At 36.2% G+C, this 16461-nt stretch overlaps 1 protein-coding gene across 1 annotated transcript in view; it reads right to left on the reverse strand.

Annotated features, from left to right (window-relative positions):
- Homer1 (homer scaffold protein 1) overlaps positions 1-16461 on the reverse strand; it is a 100937-nt gene that overhangs the window by 11592 nt on the left and 72884 nt on the right. Inside the window, exons 6-8 of the mRNA XM_048331108.1 lie at positions 8125-8281; positions 2827-2937; positions 370-450 (exon numbers count right to left, since the gene is read on the reverse strand). Of these exons, the coding sequence (XP_048187065.1) occupies positions 370-450; positions 2827-2937; positions 8125-8281 (349 nt within the window). The remainder of the gene's footprint in view (positions 1-369; positions 451-2826; positions 2938-8124; positions 8282-16461) is intronic.

Raw genomic sequence — 16461 nt, forward strand, 5'->3', positions numbered from 1 at the left:
TACTAGGGTAAAACCACTGCTAAAAATTATATGCCAATTCAGTAGCCCTTACAAAAAGCAGAGTACCTAAACTGAATGAAAACTATTAGAGAAAATTTTCCATAATTCAGGTTACTTTTAATAGTACAAGTAGAAATTTCTAAAATAAATTAATAACAATTTATAAATGGTCACCAATTATTAGAAATTACTTAGATGAAATTACCAAGTAACTTTTGAAAAACAATCACATATTAGGCACGAATTAGAAGCAACTGGAAAACAAAAATGTCCAAAGCCCACTACATAAGATTCAGAAAAAGTCATTGCTAAGTGAAAGAATGATGCCATTCTATGTAGAAATAAATACAAAGTTTCACTGTAGCTCACCTGTAGTTTCTGAGTGAGAGAGTCCCTCTGTTCTTGTAGTTCTCTGGCATTATCAATTTCTTGTTTTAATCTTTCTATTTCCTAGAAAAGATAGAGCAATGACTTTAATAACAACATCTAAGTTTACTTTCCCCTAAAATTATTATTCTAGATCTTAGAAAAACATTAATTTGTAAAGTGTTGCTTTATAAGCTTTTAGATTTCTTCTTTAAAGATGTTATCTAGAATAGAACGATTTAAAATAGCATATACCAATTGTATAAAAAGGCTACAAGTTGCTATTTTATATGTCCACATATTGTACTTTGATCAGATTGATACTTTCTACTACTCTTTCTTTTCTCTGTCCTCTTACCCTTACTCCTTAGTCCCCATTTTCCTTTTCTTTCTCTCTCCCCCTCAAACAGTCCCACAACAATTACATTCATGTTATGGATAAGTAACATGATACAAACACAAAGAGACATGCACACATATATAAACACACATATATTTTAGGTCTCAATTCCACATACAAGAGAATATATGCAATATTTATCTTCTTGAAATTGGCTTATCTGACTTCACATGGTAATTTCAGTTCCATCCATTTTCCTACAAGTAACATTCATTCTTTACAGTCCTGCCTAAGTGTCTGCTGTTTTCTTCCAAATGTTGGCCCTTAGAGATCCTTCTGTGGTTCTTTTTGTATGTTTGGTACCGATTCCCTCTGGACAGAAGCCTGTGGCAGTTCCCCTATAGGTGTAGTGTTGGCACGAAGGGTTGGCTGTGGGTGCTATAGCTTCAGGAAAAGCAGGGCTGTGATGGCCAATACCTGGCATGCAGGTGAAATTCTTTCTGTAACACGTGTACAAGCAGGTGGTGCTTCCCAGCTGTGACTCCTAACTCTGCTTGGGAGGCTGCTTAAGTTATAGGAGGGTATTTCTCAGTAAACTAGTTCTTCCAGCAGGCAAGGACTTCTAGTTCTGGCGACAGATCTGCTTCTGGGATTATGCAGCCTCAATTGTGTATGTGTGTGTGTGTGTGTGTGTGTGTGTGTGTGTGTGTGTGTGTGTGTGTGATATTTGATTGTGAGCCTAGAGTCTGTTTTGATTTTAGCTGTTTCCAACAACTGGTGGCTCAACTTGCTTGAGTTATTTACTCAGCCCAAGGTTTATGCTGTGAAAAGCCTGCCTTCACCTTCTAAAGTCACCAAGTGGATCATACAGTTGTGGATCATACCGGGTTGTCTCACATACTCAAAAATAGTTCACTGAGACATAATCTAAGTTTGTTGAGTGAACAGTGAGTCTTATTTTGTCCTTTCCTTGGTGAAGTTGAGGAGGTCTTTGGGGGCTGGAGGTAGAAAAACAAAATACAATAGCAAAAATGAAAAAAGAAAAAGGTAAGGTCAGCTCTTCCCAGCGGGAGGCTTGACTTTAAGACCTTTAAGACTTATATAGAAGCCCCCTTCCCAGTATCCAGTGGCAAGTGGGGATGTACAGGGAGCTCCAGCTCTGGTTTGTGACTGCTGCACGGATCTGCCATCCTAAACTTTATTTGTATGAAGCGCTACATAGTGAAGCAATCTCTGCCTCACTAAATTTCTGCATTGGATAGGAAGCTTTGAAAGAGATACGCTGTTATTTTGCAGCTAGCATGACGTCTGTCACCAGGACTTGCTTTGTGCTTGCATTCTCAGGTTCCCCTTCCTCACTGGAGGGGAACCTGGGTGGACTGGGGAACTATCTGCTGCTTTCCTCTGTTGCTTGGTTTGTCCTTGCTTTGCTTCTGATTGTGCTCCTCTTTCAGGATTCCAAAAGCTTTTCCTTTAGTTCATTCTTCAGAAGATAAGTCTCTTCAGAGTTATCTGACTTTTCTCACTCATGAAGTCAAATTGTAGATGATTCTAATATGCCATCTTGCTTACTTTTTGTTTTGTTTTAGACAAGGTCATGTCATGCAGACCAGGCTATACTTGAACTCAAGATGGTAATGTACTATCACATCCGGGGCCTGGAATAAAATGATACTAAGCAACAAATTCAACTTGATGGTTCTGATAACAGCACTAGTTAGAAAAAGACAATATTGACTATTGTATGACTGCTTCAAGTTTCAGATACAATTCTATCCCAGGATATAGGTTTTGACTAGAAACTGGGGAAAGCAACAGTTTAAAATTCATTTAATAATCTTAGAATTTTCTGTTGATGCTATGAATAAAACTCTAACACATAAGACAAGTTATTCTCTTATTTATTCTGATTTCCTCACTAGAGTTCAACATACTCCATAGTACCAGTAGAAATAAGAATGAAGAAAATATGAACAAGATTTATACTACTGAAGAAAAATGTCATTTAAAAAAAGTCCACAATTCTATTTATTCCATAAAATATCTTTAAATTTAACATAGACTCTATTTTTATAAACATATATAAAGTGGATTACAGAAAAATGAAAAGCGGTAAATACCTCTTCCTTTTCTTTCAATGTCTCTTCTAGTTCTTGTATTGTCTGATTTAGTTCTGTTTTATGAGTATGCACTGCATTTGCTTGGCTACTAACACACTCAAGCTCAGTGACCTAAAATTAAATGAGAACACAGGTTAAATTAAATGGCAATTTCAAAGGGTTTCTTACTGAAAACAAAAAGCCTCTAATAAGAGAATACTTAATTTTAAATCGATATATGAAAATAAAATTTGAGAACTATCAAGACATTCAGAATGAAATAAATAGATTCTTTCAAGGTATAAGCTTAAAACAAAGGAAATGGTTACAAGACAGATTAGAAAAAGTTAAAACAATTATTACAGTAGAGAATAACCTTATGAGTAAAGTCTCCTTTAAAAATTTATTTTTAAGGCTGAGTGTAGATCAGAGTAATATGCTTGCCTAATATATGTAAGGTTATGGGTCTGATCCTCAGCAATGCAAAAATAACAAACTTTTAAAAATTTCTTTTGAAAATATATCCAATATCAGACATGACCATCTGCTTTCCCATCTGTAATGCTCAAACTAAATACTGGTTCTGAAAACTGGCCTTGCATAAGAATTTTTTCAAATACATTTCCAAAATGTTAGAGAATATAAAAGAAAAGATACATTCAAAATATAACTTAAGTTATTTGAATCCACAAAAACTTCACATCAATAGTACCTCTTATAGGAAAGAGAACAGCTCTTTAGTCAATAATCAATTACCAAATGACCCTCCCCAAATAGACAATTTCAAATAGTACTTGATATTTTTTTTAAGATAACAGAAAAGGGCAGCCTCCTTAAAAGTAACATTATCCATGCCCAGCATTGATGGATAAGACCATAATCCTAGCTATTCAGCATGCCTATAATCCTAGCTAGTCAGAAGGCTGAAGTCTGAGGATTGTGGTTCAAAACTAGCTCTGGTAGTTAAGTCAGTGAGACTCATATATACTCCAATTAACTACCAAAAAGCCAGAAGTGGAGCTGTGGTTCAAGTGGTGGAGCAAGAGCCTTGATCAGAAAAACTCAGGAACAGTGGTCAAGCCCGTGTTCAAGCCTGGCATACACACACACACACACACACACACACACACACACACACACACACACACACACACACCCCTAAAGCCACACACACACATATACAGAGTCACACCATCCAAAACTAACCAGACAAAAGTCATGTAATCAGAAGTGTGCACATATGCATATACACCTAACACAGACTATAAAACAGCTCTTAACACACAGGCTTTCAAATTTTGGTTAACTAGAATACAGTAAATCCTTTGAATTTTCTCAATAGCTAATTACTCTCTACATACTATTACTGTACCTGTCTTATCACTTTCATCTGTTCTATTCACATCTTAATATCCTTATATAGACTCATCACTTAGGCCTACACAAAAGCGATGGACTTAATTATAACCAAATTATCTTTTTATCTTTTATATAATTGCTAACAGATTGCATCTTTCACTGTGATTCCTCCATTCAAAGTCTTTTCATTGCTCATCTTTTTAAAAATCCTATCTTCAAGCTCTCTATAAAATGTCCTAAAAAATTTAAACATCTTCTTTGGCCAAGATTCATTATGTCCAACTAGTAGAAGGCAAATCTTCTGGACCCTAGTCTCCATGACCATGCCCAACTTGTTGACCAGTGTCGTCTTCTATTTCTGAAAAGCACTGTGACCCCATCAAAGCAGAAAATCTCAGCTCAGTACCTATTTTCTCCAGAAAGCCATTTCTATCTCAAAATTCTCCTGTTCTATGATTCACAAAATGGAACATCTGACCAAAAATCTTGGGAACTATTTTCTTAGTGTTTTATATATATTGACTTTCTTTGCCTCACTAGATAATAAATCTTCCAAAACAGTTTTGACTCTGTTAATAGAGTATTAATGGAGTGTTTTTTTTCTTTTTTACTGGCATAACCTTCACACAGATAACAACAGCAAATTGTGCAAGTATAAAAAAACAACTGTTTGAAAGTCCTGATGAATAGACAAACTGGCGTAAGTCTGAAAGAAAGCACTCATTTGACAGGCTATCTGTGCTTCTTGGATGAACTCAAGCAAAAACTCCATATACATTCTTATTTCCCCAAGGTGCCTGAACATTTTGGGACTACTCAAAGTAGTTGAAATGGTTAAGAACTGAAGGAATTAAATGAAAGAAGGACCCCAAATATACAAATCTCTAGTTGACTCTAAAAGTGAACATGAAGGAAGAATCCAAGCAGTCATAATGGGATTGGGATGGGAACTAGATGCAGAAAGGGTTAAGCTGTGGTGTTGCTGGCCATAGTAAAAACAGTTTGAAAGTCTAGTCCTGCCAAGTGAGAGGACCTTGTAAAAAGCTTTCCAATGAAACCCAGAAGGATTATATATTAGAAATAACAATGCCCTGGGACTAAAAGGTAATCTAGGAGTTGGGAAAAATTAAAATAAATCAAATCTAACATTTAAGTCTACAATTCCATAAATTCAAGGTAACACACACACGTAATTTAAGTACTTGCTAATACAACAAACAATCAAAAGCCCCAAATCAAACAACACTCTTCAAGGAAGGATAACAAAATCTATAATCTCTACAATGCTTCACTTACAATGTCTAATATGTAACTAAAATGTTTAAGAAAAGGAAAACAAAAGGTACAATCCAAGGTTAAAATGCCTAAATAAAAGCTGAGATAATCTGTTGCTAATAACCAGCATAAAAAATGCTAAATGAAGTTACTAGGATACAAGGAAACAGCACTTGATGGAAATTCTGATTTTCAGAAAGGACAGAGTAATACCAGAAACTATAAATAAAAGATCTATCGATCTGTCTGTCTGTCTGTCTGTCTGTCTGTCTGTCTGTCTACCTACCTATCTAAGTTTTGAGACAAGGTCCAGGGTAGCCTTAAATTCATGGTCCTCCTTCTTCAACCTCTAGCATTCAGGTAGTAATATCTGCATTACTTCTTTTTTTTTTCTTTATTGTCAAAGTGAAGGACAGAGGGGTTACAGCTTCATATGTAAGGCAAGTACACTACTTATCCAACTTGTAACCTCCTCTGCATTACTTCTTTTGTTCTAAAATCCTTTAATATTCTATTGACCAATACAAAAATTCTTTGAAGCTAGGGATTACATAATAAGGAGACATGATTCCTCCTTAACGAATATTACAACATCTTATTTTTTTGGCCAGTCTTGGGCTTGAACTCAAGTCCTGAGCACTGTCCCTGGCTTCATTTTGCTCAAGGTTAGCACTACACCACTCGAGCCACAGCACCACTTCTGGATTTTTCTATATATATGGTGCTGAGAAATAGAACCCAGGGCTTCATGTATGCAAGGCAAGCACTCTACCACTAGGCCATATTTCCAGCCCTTATTACAACATCTTAATTGGTTTAAGTTTGATTTTTTTGTTGTGGTAACAAAAATTGTAATACTAACCATTTTTAAGTGCTAAGCTCAGTAATTTCAGGATATGCATATTATTGGGAAACAGATATCCAGACATTTTTTGGAGAAAAAACATACAGTTGTATGTATATGGCCATTAAGCAACCTCTTTTTCCCTAGAAGGTTAATGTCTATACATAAAATAGAATGCTGTTAATTCATGGTCTAACCTTCCTTGTCTCTATTTCATTTCTGTTTACATCTCTGTTATTCTATTATACTCCTCACAGTATATTATACCAAGTCAATTTCTTATTTGGCATCCCTTTATTTTTTTCATTTTTCATTTAAATTGTTTTGCATTTAAAAATTGTAATTATTAAGTACTTGTACAAAGGGTTACAATTCCATAAGTCAGGTGATGAGTACAATGCTTCTTAGTTAATGGTACCCTTCCTTCATTCTTCCCCATTTCCCCTTCCTGTCCTTACCCATGTTAAATTGTTTGTTTGTTTGTATCTTTGCTAGTGTTGGGGCTTGAATTCAGGGCCTGGCCATTGTCTCCAACCTTCTTTTGTTCAAGGCTAGCACTTTACCACTTGGGCCACAGCGCCACTTCGGGCTCTTTTGTTTATGTGGTACTGAGGAATTGAACCCAGGGCTTCATGAATGCTTGGCAAGCACTCTACCACTGAGTCACATTCCCAGCCACATTCCCAATATAGTGTACATTGAATACAATGACTGCATTTGCTCAACCTTCCTCTCTCCATTCTTGTGCCCTCCCTCAAAACATGCTTCCACTTCCTAGTATTCATTTGGATAAATAGTACTTTAGTTGTTCAGAAGAGTTATGCCTTTAGATTCCTCTCCTAAATATACCTTCCATTAGTCAGTTTGAGAAACTAAGGGCATCTGCCATCTGCTTCCTGTTAGGTGAATTTATTTCTATGCTTTGAATTTAAAAATCTTAAGTAATTATTTGAGCTTATCCTATTAACTGTATTTCAATTTCTGATTTTCTGCCTTGCATCTCTAATATTGTCAATTTTATAAAGAATTTCTACCTGCGTTTAAAAAATTATTCCTTCTTTAAAAATAAAAATAACAAGCTAAAAGTCAAAATGATAAAAGCAATTAATTGACCATTGCAATCCATTCAATCAGTTCAACTAACCATAACTTAAGTATCATAGAAATTTTATAGAATATGGTTGTGTATTTTTAATTCACTTACTTACATACTCATTACCATACTGCTCAAGCTGGCCTTGAATTTGTCAAGTGGAAGCAACGCTCCTGCTTTATCATCCTGAGTAACTGGAATTATAGTTACGTACTAACATATCCATATAGAACATGTATTTTGACTTAATCTTACTAAACACTAATTACAGTCTGTGATATATAATAATCCTATGTTACAGAGCTCAAAGAGAAATTATTCAGCTAAAAGTGGTAAAGCTGGAACCTAAAATCAGTTTATCTGATTTCAAAAAGCTGTTTAATCTTCATTCTTATCAAAGTATGGCTATTTTTTTAAACTTAACAGTTTTTGAATTCCATACCCCCAGCCATTTTTGCTGCAGTTATTTTTAGGCAGTTCTCAACCCTGTACCCTGAGCTAGCCCGTGATTCTCTTATCTCTGCCTTTCAAGTAGCTTGGATTTTAGATGTGGGTCACCTGGCTAACCCTAGAAATTTCTTAAATGAACTCACATTATATAACCATGTCTGTCTGTCTGTCCGTCTGTCTGTCTGTTCTGGCAACCAATGAATATTCTCAGCTGTCTCTGTGCTGAATCTACATGCAAATTTCCTCTGATCAAGGAACTCTGCTCTCTCTGAATTCCTGAGAGCAGCCCTGAACTTACCCGCTTGTGCAGACGCTCTGCTTCCTCTTGATATGCAGCAAGTTGCTGTTTCCATTGTTTCACATTGGCAGTGGACTCCAACAGGGCTGCAGTGAGTTTAGCATTATTTCCTTTGAGGGTAGCCAGTTCAGCTTCCCAGTGTTTGCTGATGGCTGAACTAAAATAAAATAAAGGGAAAATTCTGAATATGGTTTCTGAAGGGATAGCAGTACTCAGCTCTATTATTGGGTTTATATCTAAGAACTGACAGTTCTTGTCTTAACTTTCCAATGGAGAAAGAACTGCCTGATTTGAAAAAGGTTTTCTTTTTCATTATTGAAGTTTATATCTATTAGTGAAATTCTGCTAATCTTATCCATTAACCAACCAGTGATGTTTGTGTCTTTCCTTAATAATTCTTTTTGTGTTTGGTAAGTATTTGCATCGCAGGACATATGCTTCAACTGATTGACACTTTACAGTAATTATAATATATATGAAAGAAAGCAGTTTCCATCCTCGAAGTTTCTAAAGCTCATCATCACTGTTAAGACATATCCCATTGGCCCTTGCAATGATGCACAGAGTAAAGATCATTTCCTGTAGGGTTCTTGGGGGGGAAAAATGTGTAGTGAATGAGTCAAATAAGAAAGAGGTCATATAAATCCAAACTTATATACATATAAGATTACATAAATTTGGTTCATGCTCTTCAAGGAGACAGTGGGGCCCACATTACCTTTGTTTCCCTCTTTTTTAAGCCATATTAGGGCTCTGCGACCTGTTTTCACCATGATATACAGCCTCTCCCATAACCACTACAGGACAACAAACTAGAGGTCTACCTGACCATGGACTGGATACTATGAGCCAAAGTAAACCTTTGCTTTTCTTAAGTATTTATTACAGTGATGGAAAGGTGCTAACAGAGCACCAACATCTTGGTTTAACAGACAGATACAGAATCTAATAAAAGATGAATACTAACCAAATGGTAGTAACTTTGAAACTCTCTAATACTTGTTCTACTACCTATAAGATAATGTAATTTTTGTGCTTCCTTTCTTATACTTATTGCAAGTTGCTTTATGATCTATGCACTGGTCTCAGGGCCTTGTACATCATTTCCAACAAAAATCTGTTTGTAAACTTTGAACGAGCTTAGCTCATAAAGGAAAATTTTGATACTGGTATATGAGTAGGTGTGAGCAAGGTGATGATATATCTTCATTAATGTAGAAGAAAGACCTCCTAAAACATACTTTCAGCAGTTTGCCAATATCGGAAACAAAAACTGCTTTCCTTGTAAGCAAGAGGAGGGCAAACAGAGTAAGAGAACTAGCTATCAAGATGTTTATATGACAATAATACCGTTAATCCTCATTAAATCACTAATATTTATTTGTAAACTCGAAGTCTATACTTTTGATACTGTCAGGGTCATATGGGGACGTATGCCAACCTATGAAAAAGCTGAGTTACCAAAGGCACACAGCAATGAGATTAAAATAAAAAAGCACCCACTCTGTCATTTTTATTTCAGCTCTCACACAATAAACAAGTATCCTTCCTGTAGTCCTTACAGTACCATAAAAAAAAAAAAAAGATTACATAAAGAACTCTCACAGGGGCTGGGAATCTGGCCTAGTGGCAAGAGTGCTTGCCTCCTACACATGAAGCTCTCGGTTCGATTCCCCAGCACCACATATATGGAAAACGGCCAGAAGGGGCGCTGTGGCTCAGGTGGCAGAGTGCTAGCCTTGAGCGGGAAGAAGCCAGGGAAGGTGCTCAGGCCCTGAGTCCAAGGCCCAGGACTGGCCAAAAAAAAAGAACTCTCACACTTCAAAAACAGCAGAAGAAAAAATGATTTAAGCACTATCAATATTTCTTCAAAAATATACAAATGGCTAATAAGCATTTGAACACTATTAGGAAAATGGAAGTTAAAATCAATATGAGAGACCATCTTACACACAGGATGTGGAGAAGCCGAAACTTTTGTGTAATGTTGGTAGAAATACAAATTGAGGGAGGTCAAAACAGTATGAAACCAGTGCTGGAAAATTTCCTTAAACTTTTCATTTTTCCTTTATCTAAAGTTTTGTTAGAAAGTATTAAAGTTCATTGAATTATATAAAATAAAAAAGGACTTTAATAGACTCTCAAAGTCTTCAGCAAAGAATAAAAGCAGGGTTTCAAAGAGATTTTCATATATTCATGCTCATGGCAATATTATTATTCTCATTAATTATTTATTTATTGTTGGTTGTGAGGCTTGAACTTAGGGCCTAGATGCTATCCTTACACTGTTGTTGTCAAGGCTGGTACTCTCCCACTTTGAGTCACAGCACCAATTTGTTTTCTGGTGGTTAATTGAAGATAAGAGTCTCACAGACTGTCCTGCTCGGGCTGTGTGATCCTCAGTTCTCAGCTTCCTGAGTAGCTAGGATTATAGGTGTGAGCCACCAGTGCCCAGCTAGCAATATTATTTAGAATAGTTAAACAGGACAACTAACCAACATGTCCAATACTATATTGGATCAATGAAATTCAGTATGTATGTAAACATAATAGAATATTTTTCATCCTGAAAAAGGAAAGAAATTCTGACACATGCTTCAACATGGATGAGCCCTATGGACACTACAACACAATACACCAGTCATGAAGAGAAATATTGTATTTTATTATATGAAGTACCTAGAGTAATCAAATCTAGGCAGAAAGAAAATAGAAGGGTTGCTGCCACAATTGGAGAGAGAGTAAGGACTTGTTTTTTAGTGGATATGACATTTCAGATTTGCAAAATGGAAGAATTTATAGAGGATGGGAGTGGCAAGAGCAGTTAACTACAAAAGAGCATGAGTGAATTTTTAGGGTCATAAGACTTCTTCTTTACCTTGACAGCACTAGTCACTATGAGTCTGAATCTGTCAAAACTAGTAAAACTATACATTAGAAAAGAGTGTAACAAACTGTACAAGAAATGTACCCAAGGCCTAACATATGAAACTCTCTGTACATATAACCTCTCTGTACATCACTTTGACAACAAGTAAGAAAAAAAAACAAATAAATAAATAAACTGGAAAATCTTTTTTTAAAGGATACATTTTCTAGATGTACTTGACCTACAAAAATTCAACCAAGTGAACATATCTACACAGCTTCAGCCATTTGATTTGGACAAAGGAGCCCAGAATAATATAAATATGTAAATAAATAAATAATCTGCGTAATTCATGAGAAAAAGAGTGAAATTATTCTGGATGTAACTATACTTTAATTTTTAAAAACTGTCTTATTGCCAAAGGAACAAAACAAGTTTTCTATGTATTTTTAGATATAATTTCAGTGAATGCAGAATTACAAGTAATCAGAAGAACTGAAAAGACAGGCTTTCTTGGATTGCATAGATTGGTCCTTAGGCTGCTCCATTCTTGTCTGGATTCTTTTGGCATGGGAAGACACTCGGGGGGTAGAAAGCAAGAATGGCTGTGCTACAAGATAAGAGACTCAAAAATGAAAAAGAAATAAATGAGTGAAGCAATGAGGAAAGATGATAAGTAAATGAGAGGAGTAGAATCAGAGGCAAGGAACTGCAGAAAGAGGGCACAGGCTTATAGGAAGGTGGGTTGGAGTAGTGAAAGACTAAAGCATGGCCACAGGAAGAGTACAAAAAAAAAAAAGAGATAGAAGAACCCAAGCCTCAATATATACAACTTGTTTACTTGACTTCCATGAACAGGGATTTGGCCCTCAATATGTTAAGTACTAACATCTGACCACAGATTTTACTATTTAAGATTTTCATGGATCTTTTCATTCATTACTATGCAAAGAGCCAAATCACTACAGAGAAAAATATCGCATCAGATACTTTTATGAATAACATAACATTTATGGAAAACAATAAACAATGTAATTTAAAACTTAATATTCATGAAATGAGTACATCAGGAGATCTGTTCAATTGTTAAGCTGTGTTGCTACTTTTTCTTTTAATTGATTCTAAGGTAAATAAACATGTTCTTAAAGCTATTTGCAATAATAAAGTCTTCTTTCTTAGTAAATCTGAATCTTTGAAGAACACTGTTTTATCCTCTATTGTATGGGGCTATTTCTTAACTAATCCATTTTTCTAGAGCACAGGGTAAAATAATATACATAAAAATTAGTCAATTTCTCATTTTTCTTTAAATGTTCCATGTATATCTTTTGCTATCAAGTATATAAATGCTTCTATACTTTATACAATTTCTACGTTATTTTGAAAGAAGTTCTGTATGTGAGCTACTTCAGATATGTTAATTCTTAAACATATGTATGCATATTTCTTTCATTAATCTTCAACTCTGAGATATTGTATTTCCCCATGTTAGATGATATTCAGCAGTAATTAATACCTTAAGCCTAAGATATTATTCTGATACCAATATTTGAAGTTGGCATCCAACATTTAAAAGCTTTAAAAAATGTTTTGGAGCTGGGAATGTGGCTTAGTGGTAGAGTGCTTGCCTAGCGTGTATGGGTTCAATTCTTTGGCATCACATACACAGGAAAAGCCAGAAGTGGCGCTGTGGCTCAGGTGACAGAGTGCTAGCCTTGAGCAAAAAGAAGCCAGGGACAGTGCTCAGGCCCTGAGTCCCAAGCTCCAAGACTGGCAAAAAAAAAAAAAAAAAAGGTCTTGGTTTTTCTAGAGATTACTTTGATAGGAACAGTTTGTTTTTTATTTTGTTTGTGCTGGTACTGGGACTTGAACTCAGGGTCTCAGGTTCTTGTACAGTTTTTTCATTTTTCTTTTTTTTGCCAGTCCTGGGCCTTGAACTCAGGGCCTGAGCACTGTCCCTGGCTTCTTTTTGCTCAAGGCTAGCACTCTGCCACTTGAGCCACAGCACCACTTCTGGCCATTTTCTGCATATGCGGTGCTGGGGAGTTGAACTCAGTACTTCATGTATTCGAGGCAAGCACTCTTGCCACTAGGCCATATCCCCAGCCCCTTCCTTGTTCAGTTTTTTCAATGAAGGCTGGTACTCTATCACTTGGGCCACTTTTGGCTTTTTGCTGATTAACTGGAGATAAGAGTCTCAAAGATCTTTCTGCCAGGCTGGCTTTAAACCACCATCTTCAGATCTCAGCTTTTGAGTAGCTAGGATTAAAGGTGTGAGCTACCAGTGCTTGGTACAGTTTTCATAGTTTTACCTTAAATATTCGTAGGGAAATATAAATGGTTCAGTAATTCAGAGATAATGAAGAAACACTACTATGATTGAATGTCTGAATGTTGGAATAAAAGGAGAATAATTTCTATTCTTGTGATTATTCTGTAAATATTTCTTTCAGAAAAGACAAGTTGGCTTCCTATCTAAAGGAAGTTCAAAATGGCCAAACCAGTGGTGGAAATGTTCCTTAAACAGGATTTTTAAAAAATCTAAACTCAGGCAGGGCTGGGAATATGGCCTAGTGGCAAGAGTGCTTGCCTCCTATACATGAAGCTCTAGGTTCGATTCCCCAGCACCACATATATGGAAAACGGCCAGAAGGGGTGCTGTGGCTCAGGTGGCAGAGTGCTAGCCTTGAGCGGGAAGAAGCCAGGGAAGGTGCTCAGGCCCTGAGTCCAAGGCCCAGGCCTGGCCAAAAAAAAAAAAAAAAAGACTCTAAACTCAAAGATTTATGGGAAAGTATTAAGGTTCATTAACCATGTAAAATAAAGAAAAAGCATTTCAATAGTCTGTATAGTAAAACAATTCAAATGAATAAGTCATTTGTTTACTTAACCTCTTAAAACTATATATGAGTGGTCTGCAAAGTCTAAAACCTGTCTCTCAAACCTCCAGGGCTCTGGATCAGTTGTCGGTCTTGGAAATGGTAGTCTTTTGCATGAACTTTCTGAGAATGCTAACTTAAAAAAATATCCAGATAATCTTTTTTTTTTTGGGGGGGGGGTAGTCTAAACTCAGGGCCTGGGCACTGTTCCTGAGCTTCTTTTTCTCAAGGCTAGCATTCTGCCACTTGAGCCACAGTGCCACTTCTGGCCTTTTCTGTGTATGTGGTACTGAGGAATTGAACCCAGGGCTTCATGTGTGCTAGGCAAGCACTCTTCCACAAAGCCACATTCCCAGCCCCAGATGGTCGTTTAAAAGAGAATTTAAGAATAGGTTACAACATTTTTTTTTCTTTCTCTTCATGATTTTCTGGTAAGAGTTTGGTCCATCTGTATCTGTAAAAGTATTGTAAAATACATTGAGGTGTGTGTGTGTGTGTGTGTGTGTGTGTGTGTGTGTGTGTGTGTGTAACATCTTAGGGTCTACATTTTTTCCCTAAAATTTAACTTGTCCTTTTCCCTCCCACATTTTTTATTAGTATCAGTTAGTCTCACAATGGACTTTCATTTCGACCTGTCCAAATATACATAAATATACCTTGATTAGGTTCACCTCTTCATCACTTTCCCTTATCCCCCTTTCCCAAGTCAATTTCAACATGCTGCATTGTTCCATTTCCATACATATACATAAAGTGTTTTGACCATATACATCCTCTTAACTCTACATTTATCCTCCCACTAGTTTCCACCATCCTAAGACCTATTTTATATTCTTGTTATTCATTTTTAGGTGTATGCTAACTGTTCGAGTTTCACTATAGTATTTCACACAAGCATATACCATATTTAAATATGATGATACCCTCCATTTACTATTACTTTCACTATTCTCCACTACAACTTATTATTCAGCAACTTTCAGTGAGTTTTGTTTTGCCATCTTCCTTCACAGATATAATTTATTTTGGCATTGTTCACCTTCTATCATTCTCTTTTCCTCTCATCTTGAATAGTCCCACAATTACAAAGATGTTTTCATATACATATTATATATATGATATACCTATATGATATACATATATATTACATATTATCCTGTATATGTCATTTTAAATGTAAGTCATTCCTTTTATATGTAAAGAGTAATCTTGTGTATAAATTATATATATATATATGTATATATATATTTCAAAACAACTTGCATTGAGTATAGATTTCAGATACTGCCAGGCAAATAGCCTAGTATATGAAAGGAATTTTTTGCTAGGTCTAATTCAAATTCTTAACTTCCTTAAATATTTAAAAAGACTCTAAATCTTATTGTAATTTTTGACTTTGTGACTCAGAAACTCACGTAGGAAACTCAGAAACTCAATCAGGATACTTCTTTGGATTTCCCCCCCATTTTTTTTTGAGGTAGAGACTTACTATGTAGCCCACTTTGGTCTCAAACCCCATCCCAAATTCTGGGATTATAGATACATGCCATCATATACATCTCTCTTTGGGACTCTTCTAAGATGTTGTAGTACTGCCTCCTCTGACCCTCGTCTTTTTTGCTGGATGCCTTTATAATCCTCCCCATATTGCTTTCTACTCTAGTCCTAGATTTCTTCCCTGCCTGACTTACCACCATCTTTTGCATATGTCCTGATGTGTCTGGATTAATATACAATACAGAAGCTAATGGCCATGAGTAAACTGATTAAAATACGTTTGCTGGAAAAGCTTTAAAGGCAGTTCCTGAGGTAAACTGGAAACCATTTTTGACACATTCTGAACAAGTGTGTAGAACTGAAATGGAGTTTAAGTACTAAATATTGGTTTTGAAGAAAATCTCAAAAGATGAGAATGGATTTATTTCCCCTGTAGTATTGAGTTTAAACGCAGGGTCATATGGTTACTAGGCAGGCACTCTACCACTTGAGCCATAATCCCAGCTCTTGCTGCTTTTGTTATCTCTCACTTTTTGCCTAGACTAGTTTGGACTGTGATTCCCATATTTAAGCTTCCTGCATGACAGATGCCTGCCACTGAGCCTATATTTTTATTGGTTGAAGTTTCACAATTTTTTTTTTTTTTTTGCTCAAGCTGGCCTTGAACTTGAACACATCTAAGTCTCAAGCCTCCTGAGCACTTAGGACTATAGGCATGAACCACTGTACACATCAAAGAGGAGAGTAGTGCTTAAGAAACAACTATCATCGATGCAACTGAAAAGATTCGGAGATAAAACATACAGTAATAAAGTCAATCAGCATGAGTAGAGAGAGTTAAAAGGATCACAGCCCAAGGTCTGTCTGAGCAAAAGTGTGAATAAATCCTATCTGAAAAATAAACTAAGGCAAAAATGGCTAAGTGCAGCCAGGTGGGCGCCAATGGCTCACGCCTCTAATCCTAGCTACTCAGGAGGCTGAGATCTGAGGATCACAGTTCAAAGCCAGCCTGGGCAGAAAGGCTGTGAGACTTTTATCTCCAGTTAACCACCAGGAAACCAGAAATGGCGCTGTGGCTCAAACTGGTAGAATGCT

Source organism: Perognathus longimembris, chromosome 22 (assembly GCF_023159225.1).
Source record: "Perognathus longimembris pacificus isolate PPM17 chromosome 22, ASM2315922v1, whole genome shotgun sequence".
Classification (NCBI taxonomy): Eukaryota; Metazoa; Chordata; class Mammalia; order Rodentia; family Heteromyidae; genus Perognathus; species Perognathus longimembris.